The sequence below is a fragment of the Monodelphis domestica genome, chromosome 5 (genome assembly GCF_027887165.1).
Source record: "Monodelphis domestica isolate mMonDom1 chromosome 5, mMonDom1.pri, whole genome shotgun sequence".
Taxonomy (NCBI): domain Eukaryota; kingdom Metazoa; phylum Chordata; class Mammalia; order Didelphimorphia; family Didelphidae; genus Monodelphis; species Monodelphis domestica.
In genome coordinates this window covers 89,642,229-89,665,063 of record NC_077231.1, presented here as the reverse complement: position 1 = coordinate 89,665,063, position 22,835 = coordinate 89,642,229, and the positions used below count along the sequence as shown (strand labels likewise).

Here is a 22,835-nt window from a genome sequence, read left to right as displayed (position 1 = left end):
GAGACTGCTATGCTGGCTGACACATTTTCGTTGTCCATTGATTCAGCTGATAAGTCTGTATTTTCTAAAAGAAGAAAGCCCCAAATTTGTTTGTAAAACTTTGTATTGATTGGTATTCATGTACATTGTGTTCATGATCCATACCTCTCAACCTGTAGCCTAAATATAAGACTAGCCCATAAATTGAAGTTATGATGTATTAAATTAAAATGTCACATTGATTTTCTGCAACTTTTATTTCATGATTCAGATATTACCATTTGGTACAGGAGTCATAGTTATAATATTGAATTCATGCAGATTGAGGTGAGTTCTGAAATAAAATTAGGGCTAGTTGAGAGATATGGTAGATGATCCAAGACAGTCATTTAAATAATTGAAATGCAAACTGTTACATAACTTTATGAAGTCTTGGTTGGCATGAGTTAAGAATTATGAACTAAAATTTATTAAGTAAGTGTATTCAATGAATTAGCTCCATTTTGTTGTGCAGATTTATTGTCCATAAATAAAAATACATTCTTGGGAGCTTGTTTGAATTTTTTAAAAATTCATTTAATGGTTTCAACTTAACCTGTTCACCTACATGTGGGCAGAATGAAATGTGCCTGAATTTTTGAGTAATACATTTAGGACTGCTAAACATTTCAGTGCGAGAGCCTTCAGGGATTTGGGGGACATTTCTTTCCAGCCTTACTTGAGATTTTAGTCAGACCCAGCTCTGGTTTAAATTGTAATGATTATAGTATGTTTTCATATAATATATGACACAGCTGTTGGACTCCCAGAGAGCAAAAGGCAGGTGTGTTACACCTGAATAGATATCCTTATACTGAACCTTCATGAGTGAATGACTCACAACATGGTCTCCTTTGATTTGCCTAAATTTGCTTTATTAAACTAGAGACAGGTTCTGCTCTAGAGAATTGAAACAGAAATGAACTGCATTGATACTGGCTTAAATTCCCACTCATTAACTTTATATGAAATATTTGGATGAGCAGAAGGGTTTCAATTTACTAGAAAATTAAAATAGCTAACATATATATTTTTACTTTAAAGCCCACATATCAGTGTGAAATACAATAAATATTGAGAGAATGGTATGACTCTTACTGAGCGGTAGCCTGACAGAGGAGAGAGACAGGACCAGCCTTGGGGTCACGAAGACCTGGGGCCATTTTCCCCTTCTGACACATACTGCCCCTCTGACTCTAAACAAGTCACTTAGCTTTTCAGTATCCAAGGTAGCTCAAGTGACACATGCTAATCTGTAATGGTGTAGGGAATTTCCACATTGGGTGTTACACCTCACTGCTGAAATCACAGATCCAAATTTTTTTCTTTTCCTCTAAATTAGAAACAATTATATGTATGCAAAATTTCAAAATGGAGACTTTCCTCTAAGAAATAGACTTCTATTTACCATGTAACGGTGTTCCCAGTACCATTTTCTAAGAAGTAGAAATAGCTTTGACCAACTAAACTAAAATATTTAGGAAGGAATCCATATGAGCAAGCTTTAGATGGTTAAGAATGTCATTTACTGATCCAAAAACAAGTTAGATTAGTTTAATAATTTAAAGAATGATGATTTTTAAAATATCATTAAAAGAATGTCTAAAGTATTCATATATAAAGCATAAATTAACAATACTGAGAATTTCCATATTTTAAAAGGAATCTTTTCCTATCACAAATAAGTCTCTAAAAACAGTGCTTCAAACTTGAAAGTAATCTCTTTTGAAATGTTATTGAGGTGTGCATAAATATTCTAAAATACACTGTAACCAAATCTAGAAATGTGATTTTTACCGTTTGAGTTTAGAATTTGTTGGTTGCTTTGGAATTAGGGAAAAAAAAGAAGCATCCTTTGTGAATAGAATGATGGTCCCCTTTTCTGAATCATATAAAGATTTATACACAATACTTTCTACAGCAGAACAATACACAAGACTCTGGACCCCAGAAATGTGAAGCAGCAGCAGAACATATCTTAACTGTAGCCAAGGATCCAAGATATGCCAGATATCTCAAAATGGTTCAAGTGGTAAGCTGATTTAGTCTGTTTTTTGTGTTTAGCAAAGCTTTTGAAAGTTTTCAGAGAATTTTTTTTTTCCATTTAGAAAGACTGCTAAAACTTTGAATGGCAAAATGTTCGAATCTCCTAATTCCTGATTATGTGTAATTAATTCTCCATTTTATCATTCAGAACAATTCTTGATCTAATTTAATAGCACCTATTTTTATGTCAGTAGAAGTACAAGTACCTACATGCAAAAAATTGTAGAACCTTGAAGGCTTGAATCTTTATACTTACACAGTATGGTTTCATGTCAGCATTTTTTTTTCCTCGTGGGAAGAATTAATGGTCAATCAATAAGTAAACATTTATTAAGCAACTTCTATGGGCCAGGTACTGTGCTAAGCATTGGGAGCACAAAAAAGAGTTATAAGTCAATTTTTGCCCCCAAGAAGCTTACAATCAAATTGCAGAGACAACATGCAAACAAATATATGTAAATATGTTATATACAGGGTACATATGAGATGATTAACAGCACGGAGGCACTAGAATTAAGATGTATTGGGAAAGGTTTCCTAAGGAAAAGTTTTATGTAAGACCTTTTTTATTAAAATATGAGTTTTAGATAGATGGAACATAGATATGTAAGGAAAATTAGTATTTAGGGAATCATACAGAATTCACTACCAAGTTTTCCAAATGCTGATAAGAAACATTTGATGATAATTATTTTTTTGTTTCAATGATCCTCTCTATAGCATTTGTAGAAAAATAATAGATTTCTCATCTAAATAAGGTAATGTTGAAAGCACTTAAGTCATTACCCCCATATTCTGATGACATGCACCAGAGTATGAAACCAATGAAGAGGTACCCAGAAGAAGTATCATTCCTTAGATAGATTCACATCATATTAACTAAAATGAGGGAGTACCAGATAGTAATGGAGCCCTTCAGCTTCAAAACTATGATTCTATGCTAACCCATTTACATCACATTTCCCAAGAACATCTTGTTGCACCTGGTGTTTAACCAATAAAGAATATGTGGCCATTTCCCAGAGAATAACATTGTTTATTAACAATCTGCTAATAAAGAATGGATCTTTTGTGAGCTCCTCCTTAAGTGAAAGACTAGTGAGTCTTGACTCTCTCCTTTAAAGGGAGGGATGGCCTCTTTCTGATTGGCCTGTCAGTTTGACCTTTGGTTTCCTTTGACAGCTCTCATTGGTGGACATTTTGAAAGAGGAGGTGGACTTAGAGATCTCAATTCCTCTCTCATTACTTCATCACTGGGGAGATGGGTCTGTATCACATAAAGAAAATGCCAGCATAGCTTACTTTAACCCACCAGTGAAAGTGACTGACCCAGTTTCAAAAGGGATAAAATTCACCATGGCTTATCAGCTCTGCCTTCAAAAATACCTTTAATCCCTTCAAGACAAAAGATCCCAGCCCAGTTTGACAGCTTGGGTTCTTGGATTAACCTTAGCTTGGAAGCACTGACTGGTGTGGAAGGTTGGGGGGGCATTACAGTTTTTGAGAAAATGATTTCACATAGAAACATTACTAATAATGCAATTCAATATTATTCTTCCTCAATCTAAAACTTTTTGTTTTCTACTTTAGCCTAAATGTACTCAGGTAATCAATAACAGTTATTAAGCTCCTACTATGTGCTAGGCATTGTGTAAACAATGGAGATAACAAATATAGGCAAAAGACAATACCTGGTCTCAAGGAGACCAGCAGAAAATTGAGTTTCATTTTTAAACTCAATACTTCGACAAGTTTTCACCTAATATATTTCAGTTATATTGCTGCTTTTTTAAAAACATTTATGATATATATGTATATATCTTTTTCCTTCCTTTCATTTCTGAATATATGGCCTCTCCTCCTCCTCTTTGCACCATTCACTGTAACAAAAAATGGTGCTGGGGAATGGGAAATGGCGAAAACTAACTTCTCCCTTCTTTGCTGAGATGGAGGAATGTAGGAATGGAACTCTGCCTATACTGTTAGACTTAGTTGATGTTCTGGTTAGTTTTGCTGAACTCCTTTTTTTTTCCTTTGTTATTTTTTGCTAAAAGGGTTGGCTCTCTTGGGGAGGGTGGGAAAAGGACATTTTTGGAGGTGAAAGTAATGCAAAAACAAAAAATGTCAATAAAAAAATTTTTTAAGCTAACCACGTCTGGCAGTGTATGCAGTCTTCTCTTCACCTTGTCCCTCATGTCTGCCAAAGAAGTTGGGGGCCTTTGGGGCTAAGATGGGTCATAATTCCATAGCATCCAGTAGTATTCTTTCCATTTATAGTGTTGGTGGTTACTAGGTACGTGGTTTCCATCTACATCATTATAAATCTAACTGTGCTCCTGTGACTTCTTCATATTCATTTTTTCTTACAGTACAGTAAATAGTCCATTACATTCATAGTGCACAATCTGTTTAGCCATTCTCAAATGTCTGTGTCCCACCAGACCATCTCTAGTATCTTCATTTCTATTCAAACTTTAATTTTACAATGCTTGTTTCTAATCTTGCTCAAAGGACTGGACTGCCCAGAGCAATTTGTTTCCCTGCAGGTCTGGCAGAAAAGAATTAATTGCCCATCAAAGGCAGCTGGCTTAGAAGAGGGACCATTAAATAATGTATCTCTTGGCCTAGCAGGACTCCAGTATTCAGTTCTAGTGAGGGTGAATATCAAGAAGGATATTACCAAGAGCTGCAAAAAGGCACTGATATCAACATTTCTGTAATAGTCTTCTGACATATAAATAGCCATTAAAGCTTCATTTGTGTCCATGCTGTTCATGTTATCAGGGAAAATGAAATCTTTTTTGGAAAAAAATATGAGGATGTGTTTAAGGAAGAAGTGACTTTGAATGAATGAATGAATGAATGAATGAATGAATGAATGATGTTTGTATAAAGCACTATACTGAACACTGAGGATACAAATAGAGAAGCAAGACTGTTGTACAAACTCCCATTCTAATGGGGGAGGCCACAGCCACACATTCAGAGGAAGTTTCCACTTCCCATCTGATGGAAAGGTACTAGGGTACTTCTACCACAGCAGTAAAACAAACAGGAAGGCATCATTTTTGCTGTCATCTCCATTAAGAAAGCCTTTTCCTTTCCTAATTTTGAGGCCTTTGGTGGGGGAGACTCATTTTTTCAGGCTCTCAGAACTGTGGGTTCAGAGGAGGTGAGACTGAGATCAGTTTCACAAAGCTGTTGGGTTGCATCTCCTCCAGGGCTCAGTTCCCTAATTATGGCTATTGAGGATGAACTGGAAGTAGGGCTGATGGTTCGGGGGGATACTAGTGCTCCCCATCTTGTACTCAGGGTCCTGGGCTGACTCTATCAGGAGCAGAGTGGTTGAGGTAGTTTGACTAGCCCAATAAATACCATTTGCTGTGTCTTCATCAGTGCTTTGCTGCTTCAACTAGACTGACTTGCCTTTGCCATTGGTGGCAACTAATATAAATTGAAGCTGGGGGAGACATCAAGCAGATTAGAATCCTGAATTCTGAGGCAAGTGGAAGAGGGGGAAAAAATACAGAATGAAAGAAATACTATTTAGACTTACTTGTCATGGAGCTCTTTGACAGAGGACTAGACTTTCTAAGTAAGAAATAATTTCTTATGGTCCAAAGAATGGTGATATGGATATACAGGAGAGGACAAAAGCTACCTTCAGAAGGAACTAAATCATTAGAATTATGAGGTTTCTGAGTAAAAAACTGAAGACAAAGATGATGGACCTTTTTAAAATGTGGAATGTATTTAATAAAATATAATTGGCTAGAGTCCTTCAGAAATTATGAAATTAAACTGGAAATGGAGGAGAAATAATAGAACTGCCCAGATGGGTCTGTTAAGACACATACGATCAAAAGTTTCAGGATGTATAGCATAGGAAGAATGACAAAAGATATGACCAACTCTCACTCAAAGGTCCAAGAATAGAACCAGCAGTAAAAAAATTGGCCTCACTTAGCTATAAAAAGAAGTAAAAAGTATAAGAAATTCACCTGAAGTGCTGGAAAATACAAAAAGGCAAACAGCCATAAATCTATGACTAAGCTAGCAACTTGAGACTCATGACTAGAATATGGTGCAGGAGGGCTTGTCTTATTTCAAAAGGAACAGAATTGATCGTAGGGATGGTGGAGGTGATGGAAAGCTGGCTCCAAAAGGCGTGAACTCAGGTCCCGTTTCTCAACTGTATGCCCTTAGACAAGTCAAATCTAAGTATAAATTATAGGGAAGACTGTTAATCTATATTGGTAGAGGTAGATGCCTCGCAAAGAAATTGCAAGTCCAGCCCTGTCCCCAACTCATCTGAGGAAATTCAGCAGCTTGAAGGGGAGAAGCATATAGAATTGAATGAAGATTAATTGATTATGAAAAAGCAGCATTGGCTTTAGCAGTTAGTAGTTGTAATCAATCATCCAGTATCATTTTTAGTGCAATGGACACAAGTAAAGTTATCTTTTAATCCCACAATGCAAGAGCTCTGTAATGAGAATCACACTTTGCTCAAAGGTTGTCTGAGAGGGCTTTTAAGACAATGATAGGAACTGTGAAAAATACTATTATGAATTTTCTTTAATAAAAGACCTTTTTCATTCCCTTTTCAGTACAATTATAATAAAATATTGTGTCCAACTTTTTCAAAATGCCTAAAGATGATTAAAGCCCAAGAACTAACAGTAACATGCTATTTTGAAACTTAGAATGTTCTTGTCATTGTAAATGGTTTCTTCTAGCAAGTTCCCAAGGTATTTTATAACTTCGCAGGACCCCTATAGAAGAGCTCTAAGAATTATAATTTCTTATGACTCAGTTTCCTATGCATGGGGATGTAAGTGACAAGAATGATGAAAATCTGACTCCTTTAAATAACTTTGTTGTACCCATTTTACAGAGCATTAATTTCCAGCTATATTCAGTTACAATTGTGACTACCATTTGAATACTCTCCAAAGTGTCCTTGAAAATTAAACACTAGATGTAGATATATATTGCACATAGTTTAACAATGAATAGCTCAAGGGTTTTAGAAATCTTGGACTTTTTAATGCTCTTCATAACCATTCTTTCTTGCATGTAATAATGGATTACACAAACATGTAGGTTCTCATCTTAGCTAGGCGCACATCTCTTGGCAATTAAATCCATAGACCATTTATCATTTTAATTTTATTTTTATCTTATGTTTAGAATGAAGTAATGATGACTAGCATAAGGGAGAACCAGGAATAAGACCCTTGAGTAGGAAGAAGAGTAAGATCTAGAATAGAATCTAGGCAGCAGTTTTCTCTGTGGCCATTTGTTTGAATTCCAGACATATCCTGTTGACAGGATATAGTTTGACTGTTGTGACAGTACATTTTTCCTGATAATATTCAAAGCTCTTATTTAAATGGCATTTGTGGGGTCAGCTAGGTGTCTCAGAGGATTGAGAGCCAGGCCTAGAGATAGGAAGTCCTGGGTTCAATTGTGGCCTCAGACACTTCCTAGCTGTGTGACCCTGGGCAAGTCACTTGACCCCCATTGCCTAGCCTTTACTGCTCTTCTGCCTTGGAACCAATATATAGTATACATTCTAAGATGGAAGATGAAGTTTGATTCGTTTGTTTTTTTTTTTTAATGTCATTTGTGTGATATGTAAGAATTAATAGTACATTAATAGGTGAACAGTTAAGAGTAATTATTAGTTAGATCAAGATTATTGCTATTCATATTAACATGAAGTGCTTTTAGTCTGTGAAAAATATTTATCTCTTGTCTATAAACCTCAAGAGGATTTAAAATTCTTGATCCTATTTCAAAGAATAGTCATATACCAACAAGATAGCATGAGAGATACCTATCCCTGTTAAAGCTACAGAACAATTTCTAACTAATGTACTCTGAAATTTCTTTGTTTTTATAGCATATCTGACACATTTTTTTAAAGTCACTGAAAATTTTTAATCCTCTGGCAGATTATTATCATGTTTGTTTGTTTTTTCAGGTTTTTTGGTAAGGAACTTAAGTAAAAAAATTAAAGGAAAATTTGAATACACAGCAATGATAGCCTTTTGTTTTTGTTTTTGTTTTTTTTTTAATTGTGTCTCCTTGTCTTGCCTAGGCTATAAATATAGCAGCCATTCACAGGTTAATCCCATTGTTCTCTTTCTGGACTAGGCCACTTTGCCTCCGTCAGTAGCCTAGTGGCCCCCAATTGTCAGGGACTCACCATATTGGTACTAGACTTTAGTGCAGACACCCCAACATCTTTAGCCCTGCTTCAGCTCAGATCTTCCAAGTTCAAGTGATCTACCCCCTAGCCTTCCCTCTAGTCTACCTCCCAATTCCTACCCCCAACAGTGATTCCAGGCGTGGGCCACTTCTCCCAGCACTTTAAAAATAATTAAGAAAATACATAAGATATTAAATATGTTGAAACATAATGAGAAGTATGTTTCCGAAATAATTTATTTAACATTTTGGTGCCAATGATATTATGAAGGTAATAGGGGTTGAGGAGAAAGGGCACAGAACTGTTACGTGCCAAATTACTATATTGAGACAGTAGAAATTTTGGCAGAAATATTCCTTTCAAGCTGTAACTTTCCATTCTTAATCTCAATTTATATACCTTTTGTGAGAAGGAAGTCTTTTGCCAAGCTTTAACACAATTTACTTCAGCTGCTTTATGACCCAACTACAGAATTATTTTTTTAAGTGCAATTTAGATGATAGGTTTGGGACAAAATATCATAAAAAAGGTCACAGCTAGTAATGAGAAGAACATTTAACCGAAAGAGATCATTACTCTGATTATACACTTTTTACATTAGCCTTTTAAAGAAATTCTCAGTTCCCATCTATTCTTGGTATCATTAGTACAAAGTTTTGCTATCATAGCTACTAAGAAGCCCTTTTGAAGTTGTACCATAATGCTCTTTATTTTAAACATAGAGTTAAATGATATAATCTTTTTTTTTCCTTTTAATAACTATACTCTTGTTTAGCGGTTCTCAAACTTTAATATAACTCCCTTCTGGTTTCTTCCCCTTGCCAAAAAAAGAGAATACATAGAATTTCTAGATCAGCAGTTCTCAACCTCTCAATTTGTAGCAATGAGAATACATAATGCATATCAGTTATTTACATTCCAAATCATAACTGTAGCAAAATTACAGTTTTGAAGTAGCCACCAAAATAATTTTTTGGTTTGGGGTCACCGCAACATGAGGAACTGTATTGCGGGGTCACGGCATTAGAAAGATTGAGAACCACTGCTCTAGACTGTTAAGGATAAGATGATAAAATCTTAATTTGTACTCACCCATATCAGAAATATTAGGCACCGTATTGAATAAAGTGCTTGGCACAATGGAGCTCCTGATTAAAAATTCCCTTAAATTCCTTTTTTTTTTCCCAATCAGCAAAAACTCTCGTCTCTTTCCCATCTCATTCACATCCCACCTTGAGAAAAAAAACATAACTCTTGTTACAAACATATAGTAAAAGCAAAAGAAATTCCTGTATTAGCTGTGTTCCTAAAAATGTCTCAATCCTGCACACCTGTCTATCACAGGTGGTAGCATGTTTTATCATGAGACCTATGTAATTATAGTCATGTGTTGATCAGAATTCCCAAGTATTTTCAAGTTAATTGTTCTTATTATAATGTCATGCAAATAATTCTCATGATTCTGGTCACTTCACTGTATATCAGTTCATACAAGTCTTCCCAAGTTTCATTTAAACTATCCCCATTATCATTTCTTGCACAATAGTATTCTATCACATGTACATGTCATAATTTATTCATCCATTCCCCAACTAGTGAGCACTCCCTCAGTTCCCAATTCTTTGTTTTGATTAGAACTAATCTCTTCCCTTAATCTATGCTCCCTCTTATTCCTACTTTTTCTTTTTCTTCCTTCTTCCCTGTTGAGTGGCATGTATTTTTCTATTCAACTGCATGTGTTTGTGTATTCTTCCCTCATTTGACCAGTTCGTGTGTGTGTGTGTGTGTGTGTGTGTGTGTGTGTGTGTGTTTCAGTCATAACCCTCTTCCCCTATCCATCTGTCCTAGTTGGTATTGACTTCTGCTTTCATACCACACTTAAGTGAGATAATTTTCCCAGTCTTTCCTCTACTTTTCCTCCCTCCTCTTCCCTTCTTTTTTCATTTTCCTTTTATATTCATCAATATAATAGAACCATTCCCAAGCCCTTTATCTAATTAGACACTATCATCCTTGTTGATGAAGGGTTCTGAGGGGACACATGTATTTTATTCCCATATTAGAATATAAACAATTTATCCTCATTTAGTCCTTTGTTATTATTAACTTTTTGGTTTCTCTTGACTCTTGTGTCTGTATTTTAAACTTTATACACAGCTCTGATATTTTCATCAAGAAAGCTTCTGTTTCATTAAAGGTTCATTTTTTTTCCCCTGTAAAATTACTGTTTTGCTAGTAAACCTATAGCCTTTGCAACCTGGGGTTGTTAAATCATGCATGATCCTGACTGTGGTTCCTTGGGACTTGAATTACTTCTTTCTGACTGCCTGCACTATCATTTCTTTGACCTGGAAGCTCTGGATTTTGGCTACTGGGTTCCTGGGAGTTTCCTTTTGGGGTTTCTTTTAGGCTGTGACCAGTGGATTCTTTCTATCTCCATTTTGCTATCTGCTATTAACAAATGTGGGCACTTGTCTTTTATGATTTCTTAAAATAATAGTCTAAGCTCTTTTTTTCTACTCAAGGTTTTCAGGTAGGTCAGTGCTTTCTTAAATTCTCTTTCTTTGATTTGTTTTCCAGGGAAGTTAATTGACTAAGACATACCTCATCCTTCTCCCCACCCACCCCGCACTTCCCAGCCTTTTGGCATTGCTTTAATCTAGGGTGTCCCAAAGTCTTAGTGTAGTTTTAATCTAGTGCCAGGAGAGGAACAGATCACATAAAGCTGCCCTAAGACTCTGGGGACAACCATATTTCTTTTTTTTTTTTAACATATTTCTTTTTTCTTATGGAGTCATTGGTTTCTATTTAGACCTTCCTAATTTTCGGGGAGCTTGATGTTTGTGGAAGATTTTTTTTGTTTGTGGAAGATTTTTTTACCTCTTCTGCCAATTTGTTAATTCACCCTTTCCAATTCTTTCTTCCATGATTCACATGTCTTTTCTAATTTTTTACTTTAGTGCTCTCATTTCATTTATAAAAAATACTTTAGCTTTTTTTTTTTTAATTCTTGCTTTATCTCTTCCAGGAATTCCAGTTGAACTTATGCCCAAGCTCTGTTTTTCTTTGAAGCTTTTGCTTGTAAAGGTTTTGGAGTCATTCTCTTCTGGGTTATGTCTTGAATGTTTCTGTCATCATAATAGTTTTTTATTGTGAGGATTATTTTTTTGTTTACTTATTTTTCCAACCTACTCTTTGACTTGAGACTTCAAATTCAGGCTAGATTCCATGCCCTTCTGAAGGAAAAGTCTGGGCTGGTTTTGCTACTGCTTTCTTGCAGTATTAAATGCTGTATTATTCTAGGATCTCAGGGCCAGGTCAGTTTCAGAACCTGAAAGTTTCAGTGTTTTTAAAATGGTCTGATCTAGGAGACTGAACACTTCCTGAACTTTGCATATACCTAACCTAGGTTTGGGTCTGATCAATGCACTTGTGGACTTAGCTCCTCTGGAGTTCTACTGCTAGACTCATCCACTCAGCAGAACAGCAGAAAGCTGTTAGGCCCTTTCTTTAGGATCTGAGATCATAACTTGTTCTAAAACCCAAATTCTCTTTTTCTGGCTTCATCCCATCCAGTCCTTAGCCTCCATAGAGGCTATGTTTCCTCTGCGTCCTCTTACCAGTCTGGGCTAAAAATGACTCAGTATTTTTTTCTTGGACTTCTTAATCAGGGATAAGTCTGGTATATTTTCCAGATCTTCCTGAGGAAACTGAGTGAAGAAACTAGTTCAGTTTCTTCCTGCTACTTGACCATATTGGCCACACTTCTAAGAGTTTCCTTAATGATGGTGAAAAGAGAAAGACAGGAGGAGCTATGAAAAGAAAGTAAGCTTCAGGCAGTAAATATAGGAGTTCTGATGCTGAAGATATTCACTAACTCCTATCTCCCATCTGGTGTGAAACCACTGTTTCTCTTGGTCAAGAGTCTTGGTGTGATAGCTACAGTAAAGTATAAGACAGTTTCTGTTAATTGAACCACATCAACAACTGATATATTTAAAGAACTTTATTAACAGTTTCCTTCTCTGTTAATAATCTAACAGGAATGATATTAAGGAAAGATGTTTATCAAAATAATTATAGCTCTTGAGCTATAATGATTTTTCTATTGATATGGGACAATGCCACTGTCTAAAAATTATCTATGCCTACCATGTACATGCTCAAAGTTGCCTAAATAATTTTTTTTTTTAACTCTTAACTTCCATGTTGCACTGTAAAGTCTGGGCAATTGAGATTAAGTGATTTGCCCAGGGTCTCACAACAAGGATGTGTCTGAGGTCAGATTTGAACCCAGGACCTTCCATCTCCTGGCATGACTCTATCCATTGAGTCACCTTGCTGCCCCCTGCCTGAATCTTAATACTTTATTATTATTGCTGAAGTCCTTCCAGGTGCCCATGTTAAATATAGTTTAATGATGAACATTTTTTGTGATTTAGTGATAAATCTATACTTTTCCTTCTTACTTTTTCCTGCTTAGAGATACTGGCCCAAATGAACCAGTGATCTGTAGTCTGTGCCATGGCCACAGCGAGCAGCCTTCCCCTGCTGGCTGATCCTAAAGTGGTCCCACTGCTTACCAAGGAATCAAAGTGAGAAAGTTGAAAGTGATACATTGCACCACGCTCTGCTGTGTACCAGGATTACCTTCAACTGAGAACAATGACGCATTCATTACAGCCCTTTCGGTGCAAGTGTGTGTGTGTGGGGGGGTGTTTCTTTCAGATGCTTTCAGACAGTTAGATAGAGGAACAGGTAAGGACAAGTGAGCCCTTCTTTGAAGAAAATCTGAAATGAGAAGCCCCAGCCTTACCCAGGGTGTAATTGAAGGGGGTGGGGGGGTGGGGGTGGGGAGTTAGTCTCATAACAAAAGAATCTCCAAGAGGTTCCATTCAGTAACTGCCTCCAAGTGTCTAAAATCAATTTATATAACTAATTGACATATGGCTTTTCAAGAACATTTTTTTTAATAGTAAGGAAGGCTATATGGGGAAAAAAACTGCCTTTTTAGGAAGTAATCTTCCTGTTTACTAGGCCAAGTACGAAATCAATTTTGGACCTTAAGTTTTGTGACTTGATGAGGAAGAAAAATTGTCTTCCACAACATTAGAATCCTTTCCCTCAAGTCATAATTACTTCCATTTCTTTATCTGGTTATGGTTTACAAATCCACAGGCATTTTTTCATTCAATCCTCACAACAACCCTGTGAGGTAAATAGTACAAATATTATTTGTACCCATGTTACAGATGAACAAATGCATCTAACAAGTTTACCCAAGATCCTACAGCTGCTAAATGGTGGAGCCAGAGTCTGAACTCAGGCCTTCTGGCCCTGAGCTCAGTCCTTTTCCCATTGTATCAAAATGCCTCAAATCAGGCAGTACTGAGGACTTCTGAGGGGCCAGGAGCTGTGTCTTTTTCTCCAAATTTTAGTACCTGAAGGCTTTGCATGATGGAAGATAAAGGTTTTTTAAAAAAAAGTTAGATTCGTCCTTTGAGAACTGAACTCCTGTTCTTGACCAAACTGCAACTTCTGTGATACTTGCAAATTTCCCCTTGATCTCCATGCACTGAAAGATGATAACTTCAGGTCAATGTTATTAAACAGACAAGTAAGAAGTTGATCCTGCTGAGTCTAATATTTACTCCTTTAAACATCAGTATTCTAGATAACTAACTTGGAACACAGTGTCTGACAGGTATTTATTTGCTTATTTATCTAAAATTCTTACCTTCTATCCTAGAATCATTACTAAGTATCAATTTTTTAAAAATCCTTATCATTCTAAGGGAGAAGAGGTAAGGGCTACGCAATTAGGGTTAAGTGACTTGCCCAGGGTCACACAAAAGGATATTTATTTTGAAGCTTTAAACTTTTCATCCATCCAGTGAAAACTGCCAAATGATCATGTGCTAGCCTATTGTGATTTGATCAATAGAGATTTTCTTTCTTCTGTGTAGAGTATTTTATAAAAAAAATTCCCCCTCTATGAAACACTACTATGACATTTTGTAATACCCAGGCACCATATAACATATGACCAGGTTGCAGACCTATGTAGAACCAGAAAGAAGGTAGGGCAGAACAGCTGTAGTTATTTAATGATCTTTTATGCCAGCTTGGAGTTAAAACTATAGCATCTGGGGATAGTGCTGACTGTCTCCACTACTGCAAAAGATGGGTTGCAAAGGTTTTTAAATTCTACCCATCAGTTTAGCCAACTATTTCTCCCTTTGTTAGCATAACAGAGTAAGTTGTCTTCAGATTTTCCATTCTTTATTTGTTAATTAAATTGTTGTCATTTCAGTTCACAAATCTAGGAGGTAAATCACAAAATGTACTGCATGCTTGAGTTTTAAAAATCAACTGTTTGAAGAGAGAGGCAGAGGGAAGTTTGGTTAGACAATAGGGCTTGGGCACTGGAGCCAGGATTGTAGAAGACAGTCTTAATTCAACATGAGTAACAATTTGACATGACAGCCAAAGAAATGGCTGGTTTTTAAAATTGCATTGAGGGGCATTATGTTCACCATGAAAGAACTGATACTCCCACCACACTGCACTCTGGTCCCATCACATCTGGAGCAGATGTTCAGTTCTGTGCACCACATTTGAGGAAAGGCATTGCCGAGCTAAAGTACATCCATCTGAAGGAAAAGAATCTGGCTGTTGAGAGGGAGACTATGCCATGGAAGGAACAGCTGAGGGAACTTCACATGTTTAGCCTGGAGAAGAGGAGAGAGTAACAATATTTAAAGGTTATTTATATGGAAGAGGAGTTGAGACTTGTTCTGTTCGACCCCGGGTGGACCAGATCTAAAGAAGTCGCTGCAAGTAGAAATACTTCTTAAGAATTAAGAGTCAACTAGATGGCTCAGTAGTTAGAGCACTGGGTGGGCCTGGAGTTAGGAAGACTCATCTTCCTGAGTTCAAATCCAGCTCCAGATGCTTACTAGCTGTGTGACCCTGAGCAAGTCACTTACTTGTCATTTTTTGTCTCGGGTTCCTCATCTAGAAAGTGAACTGGAGAAGAAAATGACAAGTCACTCCAGGAGCTTTGCCAAGAAAACCTCAAATAGGGTCACCAAGAGTTGGATATGATTGAAATGACTCAACAACAAAAACAGTTAAGAATTGTTCAGAATTGTTCAGGGCTGCCTTGAGAAGATTCCTTTTACTACAGATCCCCAAGCAGTGGCTAGATAATCATTCATTGGAAATTCCTATTCAGATGGTGATTAAAATAAATGAGTTCTTGGAGTCCCTTCCAACTCTTTGCATTTGCTTTTCTGGGGTGGTATTGTGAAAAGAAACAATTTATATATCTTAAAACAGATGACGGTCCTTTACATTTTCCCCCCAAATATTATTCGTAGGTTAAACTTTTAGGAAAATGTCAACAGAGCATAAAGGGACTTAGCAGGGTACTTCCTATTAACACTAATAACAAATCAATGTATATCTTGGCAAATGATAAACTCCCAAACATAAGTTTCTGTGATGTAATAAAGAACTTATACTTAACTCTTGGTGCTGCAGTCATAATCTCAGTAGACTGGCTTCTTTACACACTTTCTCCAGTGACGCAAGTTCAGACGGGATTTTCTGGAACATCAGCCCTACGGCTGCCTTTTCTCCTCCTCTTTACTTACCTTGGACATGCTACAATTATTTCATGCCAAAAAAAAATCCCACAGCTCAGTCTACTTGGGTTTTGAGGTCGCTCGTGCCCTCCTTAGACCACCAATAGCTCTGTCCTTTGGAAATCAGAAATGAGACTCTTTTCTTTTGGATGTCTAACAAGCCATGTAGTGTTTTCTCCAACCTCTGAAACAGAATAGAGCCCAAGAACAAATTTTCTGGGCAGCAGTATGGCAACTCAAAATGTCCTTCCTTCTGGAGCCAGATGATCCTGGGGTATTCTTAGGAATTGTGCATTATGTCTTTTGTATAAAGGTGGTGATCATAATGAAGTCTCTAGAAGGACAGATGCTAAAAAGGTGCTTTGGTTTTTTCCCCATAACCTTGACCATATCAAGTGTGACCCAAAGCTCTTCAATACTCCTCACACATCTTAACTGAACTGGCTTTCCATTAATTCTGGGAGACACGTTAATGTAAGGTGCTTGTGAATCCAAAGTTCCTAATCTGTCAGTCCCTATCTCTCCTTTCATTTCCTTTGCCATGTTTTAGGAAACATTCTTCTTTTCTCCTTCTCCCTCTTTTTCTCTTTTCTTGGACTCATATCTTGTTTATCTAACCTTTCGTGTGATAGGCTGTGGATTATACCAAAGTCAAATTGAAGCAAGCAGTTGGATTTGTAGAAAGATCTCATACTATCAAGCCAAAGTGAAAGAATCTGAGAAGTTTCTTTTTTAAAAGAAATATGATGTTAGCTACCATTTTACAGTTCCTCTGTTAGCTCTCTAGTGTTCCTACTAATATATTTTAAAATTAAACTTGACATTCTAAAGGTGCCAAATTGTTCATTTACAAAATTGATGTATGACAGTTAATGACCTTGATCTACTCACAATATCTCTCAAGTAATCTCCTGACTCCCTCCTAATCAGGGATAGTTAACATCACAGTGACGTTGCTAATTAGCTATGTTCTTGGTCATCATAACTAAATTAAAATAATTTAATATCAAACATCCCTAGTAGGTAACTTTTTCATTCCCTCTTTTTTTTTAAACCCTCATTTTCTTAGTAACAACTCCAAGACAGAAGGGCAAGGGCTAGGCAAATGGAGTTAAGCAACTTATCCACATTCTCACAGCCAGGAAGTGTATGAAGCCACATTTGAACCCAGGTCCTTTCCAATTCCAGGTCTGACTATTTATTATGCCACCTAGCTGCCCTTTTTCATTCCTTCTTGACTTAAATTTCTTTTGAACCCATTGGGGGAAAAGCATAAATCAGTGCTTAGAAAGCTGAGTGAGGAAAACCTGTGTTCAAATTCTGCCACTGACATAGAGTGGTTCTGTGATCCTGGAGAAGTCACTTCCCTTCCTTTAATTCCCTAAAACTCTTAAGTTGCAGATCAGATGTCCATCCGCATTAGTAAATCAAGTTCCTCTGTGGAACTCCATACATGGATGAAATCATGTCTGATTAAAGAAAAAAAAAACCCACAACAAACAGTGGGCAGCTGGGTGGCTCATTGTTAGAGAGCCAGACCTGGAAATGGGAGGTCCTGGATTCAAATCTGGCCTCAGATACTTCCTAGCTATATGATCATGGGTAAGTCATTTAACTCCAATTGCCCTCTCCTTACCATTCTTCCACTTTAGAACTGTTACTTAATATCTATTTTAAGACAGAAAGTAATGGTTTAAAAAATAAAACAAAACAACATTAGAGAAGTCACCCTTAAAGATCATCCAGTTAAACACTTTCAATTTCAGTTGGATATATTGAATAGTTTCAACAATAATTGTTTAATATTATTAATTATTATTCATCTAATAGTGGTATGCTTCAAGAAGAACCTAGACTTTGCAAGACAAAGTGGAAAATGATTCCCAAATAGCCTCAGATGGCATTTAAGTAACCATTAGTGCCAAGGTTTATTAAAGGGATTCTTAACCTTTTGTGGATAATAATCACTTTTGACAATCTGGCCAGGAATCCTTCTCAAAATAAAGTCCTTAAATGCATAAAATAAAATATAGAAGATTACAAAAGAAACCAATTATATTGACAATAATCATTATCTTAAAAAAAAAGAAAAGAAAGAAAGCCACTTACAATTCCCACAATAAGAACCCCTGACTTTATAGAGTTTATTTTTTACAAGGAGTAGACCCAAAGATCACATGTGAAGAGGATGGCCAAGGTGAGGTGATAAATTGCATAAGGAGACATTTTTAATGTTGGTGTTCTCTCCCTGTTTCTATGCTTCAGGGTGTTCCTGTAATGGCAATAAGAAACAAAATGATATCTGAAGGACTGGACCCAGATCTTCTTGAGTAAGTAACTCTTCCTATAAAATGCTAATTAGATTCATACTTTATGGAGTGAATTTATCAGTGACATTGAAAAAAGGTTTCATTTCTTTGTTGACTTAATCTTCCTTTATAAAATGTCCCTTCCAGTTACTCTTGTAGGATGAGACTCTGTTATATGGCCAGTTAAACCACCTTGATCATCTAGGAAGGGGTTTGAGGAGCTCACTGGAAAATAGAGTTGTCAACAGTCAATGGATTTTCCAAAGGCATTATAAGGGGAAGGTAGTGCAGGAGAGCTACTCAGCCAAACTATTGTTTTTCTCCCTTCACTCTCTCTTTTTTTTGTCTTAATAATATTTGGAAACTTCTCAGATTCCAAGTTTGAAGACCTTAGAGTGCTAAAAATTCCTTGGTTGAACTAGATTAAGAATTAACTGGGTTAGTTAGATTGGGGCCTCATAACAACTATTGAAAAAAGGAAAGAAAATAAAGCAGAAACAGGTACCGGCTTGTATGAATTTTACAAAACCTGTGTTGGTTTTCAGAGATATGAAAATGTGTGATGTAGAAGTTTTAACCAGATTGAGACACTTATTAAGTACCTGGCACTGTGCTAATAATCACTGGGAATCCCAAGAAAGGAAAAGACAAATTGCCCTCATCGAATCTATTCTGTTCAAAGGAATCTAGCTGCCTCTCACTCTTAGGCCCATATAGTTTATGGGCTTCTTCAGAGCTGCTCAGAATTCTTGTAAAGAGACATTCTAGTTTGAGTTTTGATTTATCTTGGTATTCTTAACTATTTAGCTAGTCATCATTCATATCTTATATCCTGCTGTAGCTGTTAGATCTTGGAATTTTGCATGGCTCTTGACTTTACAAGGAGTGGGTGCATATGCTTTAAAAACAAATACAAATGTCTGAATTCTCTGTTATTTCTACCCACCATAATGTGAAATGGAAGACTCAGAAAAAATTCTAACACGTTTGGCTCCTACAATACAACATTTTCCAAATAACACACACTTCAAACACTGGCATGTCTCAGTAATTCAGTAATCAAAACTAATTCCATATCTCCACTGAAGCATCACTACAGTATTTAACATTTGTTCTTGGATCTGTATTTTGTGTACACTTTTAAAATTGAAGAGTCAGCTGGTGGCATAGAGCACCCAGCCTGGAATCCCAAGGACCTAAGTTCATATTCAGCTTCAGACACCAACTAGCTGTGTCACTTAACTCCCATTGCCTAGCCCTTGCCACTCTTTGCCTTAAAACCCATATAAAATATTGATCCTGAGACAGAAACTAAAGGTTTTAAAAAAAAGAGGCAATAAAATTCTGAACTAAAGAAATGCTTGTTATGAGGAAAGAGAAGGAGTTGGTAGTGGTAGATATTGTGAAGACAGGAAGGGCAAGAGTCAGCAACCGATCAGTTATGTGTGTTGAGAGAGACTGAGGTTTCAAGGATGATGCCAAAGTTTCAAACTTGGGAGGTGGGGAAAATGGTCTTGTTGACATAAATTGGGAAATTGGAAAGAGAGGTTTGTTTAGGGAGAAAAATGAGTTCTGCTTTAGCCACTTTGAATACCAGTTAAATGATACAAATATATCTACAAAGATAGATTTGAATTCACTTCCCACCTAAATTTGGAACTGTAAGGATCAAATGAGATAATGTATTTTTTAAAAGACATTTTATATATATATACATATATATATATATATATATAACTTGTAATACATTTTAAAAACACTTATAACACAATAAATTTAGGGTATCATCATAAGAAAGATTTTTGAATTAATGTACTTCTTTTCGTACTTTTTTCCATCTTAGAATCTATACTAAATTCTGGTTCCAAGGCAGAATTGCAGTAAGGGCTAGACAATGGGGGTTAAGTGACCTTCCCAGGGTCACACAGTTAGGAAGTATCTGAGGTCAAATTTGAACCCAGGACCTCCCATCTCCAGACTCATCTCTCTATCCATCAAGCCTCCTAGCTTCCCCTCATGCTATACTTTTTGACAAGAGTTATTTTTTAAAATGTGAATGGGATAAATGTGTCCTGATTTCTGAACTCTTTTTTTTAAAGCTAGTTTTACCAGTTTTTTTTTTTTAATCAAGATTAGTTGAATGTTGGTAGTAGAAAACCTTGTAGAGAGGGAAACAAGAATATTGGACTAATTTGCTATATGCATCTATAAAGGTATTTAGGAATGGGGCAGTCAGTTTGATCCATAGATTCCAAGCCAGGAAAAAATCCTCTCCTTGATGTGTTCATAGGCATGTCAATGAGTGAGAAAGTTGAGAAACATTGGGTAGGAAGATGATTGCCAAGGTTTTAGGGTCGAATTCCAGTAACCATTTAGCTTTTCATAGAGGAAAAACTGTTATTCAACCACAGTCGACAGCCTTGGTCCTGGCCAGCTCTCTCACAAATGCATGCCATTTGTCACAGGGGAGCTTGGGTGAGAGAATGTGGATAACTCAGTGCATCTAATCACTACTAGAAAAACCTCTCAAAGTACATTGCAAAGCTAGATGTGATGATAAATGGACTCAAACTTTATATTAATGGAGCAGTTTTGACAGTTGGTAAATCACTTTTACATAAAAATTAAAGACCTTGCTTTTGGCAAAAAAGGAGAGATGATGAAGGGTCAGCACCATGTTCCAAATGAAGAAAGTCCCCTTTCTTCTCATCTCTCATTTAGACTTCTTTGTACATAAGAAGCCTTGGCCAGGAACTTTTGGTAGAGATTGTTCTGTTTGTCTTTTTTCTTTAAAAGAATAAACACAAAAGTTTTTATAGCCTTAGGTAGTAAGTGTATCTTTACAAACTTATGACGGCTGGTAGAAACCGTACTGCTCTGCCCACACGAAGGAACAAAAGAACAAAACTAAGGTTCACAATAAAAGTGGTCCAAGAATTCTCTTTGATTCGCTTGTAGAGAAAGAACTACTGAAAATCAAGTGAGAGTGTTGAATTCCAGCCCGAAAACTAAGTCAGCATGACAGTAGGCAGGAGATCTGGCTTTTTTCTTAGAAAAATAATTGCCATGGTATATATCTTATTTACTAAGTTAGGTTTGGGGGGAAGTTTTTGACTGAAGATAGAATTTTACAGAAATTTTGAGTTTGGGGTGGTTGTTTCTTTTAAGCAAAATTATTTCCTTTTTTCACAGAATATGAAATTTATTTTATGTTTCAGGTAAAAACTAGACCTGGTGTTAATAACATATAAAGGTATATGAAAGGATATATTAGTGGATATTAAATTGACAGTAAAAGAGAGAGAGAAAATGGAACATTTACATTGGATCTTTTCCAAAACTTAATTTGTTTGAATTATTCATTCAGAAATATAGTATGTATCTCTGTTGTTATTGAAAATATCTCTATTTAAAATGCCATTTTTATTATGTTTTCATCTGTTTTCTTAAACTATTGGAGAAAATAGCATATATTGTATGCTTTTCCAGAAGAAGAGATTACTGAAATTGAAATTTGGCAGAGATTGTTCTTAATCTGAGTTGTTGTGTATTGAATTAGTATGGCCAAAGTGGGGCTATAATTGAATTATTATTACTATGCATTTCAGTAATTGCCTTATTTTAAACCTGTCAGCAAAACCAACTCCATCGATATGACAATAGGAATTAATGTAACTGGGCTCCCAGGAGATCTTCAGATAGCCAATGCAAACTGAGTGCAAGAGTCTTGGTGGTTTGATCTTTCTTCAAGACCACCTATTGAAGTTGGAGAGTACTCAGATGGAATATCACTGTTCTATGAGGATTTCATGTGGTTTTTCTTTTCCATTTCCCTGGACAGCTTTCTAACTTTCTATAAGTTCTCAGTATTGCTCAAAGGCTTACATTGAGGACTTGGGCAGTTCGGCACAAACGAAGTGGGATATGTTCACTGTTATTGTTGTCTTCCTCCTCTATTGCTATTCTAAAATGTATAATAGGTTTAATGTATAGTTTGAAAAGGATCTTTAATGGTAGTCCTATCACATATTATAGTATGCTAAAAATTACATTTAAAGGCCCCCAAATGATTTTAAAACTACTTTTTAATGGTACTGGAACAGGCTTTTCAACTGTTTTGAGTTAAGAGGCAGACGGGAACTTTTTTCTTAAACTGTGTGTCTACTTACATAAATGTTTTCTTATTACGAATGTTCAGATGCTTTCCATGCCCTTAAAATGATTGAAGCTTTCCATTTCAATATAACAGGAAGATGCTGTCTTTAACAAAGGATTTTAAATTAAAGGAAAAGTTATACCCTCTGTGGTATAAATGCTCTTTTTCCTGTTTTCAGTCCTACTCAAAGACATAGCAGTTCCTTCTTTGAAGATAAATTTAGCCTCATTTAAGAGAATTTGGCCTCAATAAAAAGTCTCAGCTTAGAAGTTATCTTTTCAGTTTAATTTATGAATTTTTATGTAATCTGAATTAATGGTGATAATTTCTGCTGCCTAAGTGGTATGTGGCAAACTAAATTTGAAAAATTCTGTAGCTAAACATAAAGTGGAGAAATTGGTGGCATATGCACGTATGATGTATTGATGATTGAGCCCATA

The 22,835-nt window shown here is 36.2% G+C and overlaps 1 protein-coding gene and 1 long non-coding RNA gene across 7 annotated transcripts in view; one reads left to right on the top strand and one right to left on the bottom strand.

The window, feature by feature from the left end:
- Nucleotides 1-22,835, top strand: part of WASHC3 (WASH complex subunit 3) — a 50,793-nt gene that overhangs the window by 20,507 nt on the left and 7,451 nt on the right. The window contains exons 5-6 of one of the 6 annotated variants that reach the window (XM_007503325.3): nucleotides 1,943-2,050; nucleotides 18,196-18,260. In XM_007503325.3, the coding sequence (XP_007503387.1) occupies nucleotides 1,943-2,050; nucleotides 18,196-18,260 (173 nt within the window). Of the gene's footprint in view, nucleotides 1-1,939; nucleotides 2,051-3,246; nucleotides 4,210-4,610; nucleotides 4,821-18,195; nucleotides 18,261-22,835 lie in introns of those variants that run through there. The other 5 variants (XM_001365393.4, XM_007503323.3, XM_056798768.1 and 2 more) reach the window with 5 other exon arrangements.
- Nucleotides 9,374-13,108, bottom strand: LOC103094748 (uncharacterized). The gene is made up of 2 exons (XR_472538.3): nucleotides 12,865-13,108; nucleotides 9,374-9,513 (listed from the first exon to the last, which is right to left on the bottom strand). It is a non-coding gene; the product is annotated as an uncharacterized LOC103094748 (long non-coding RNA).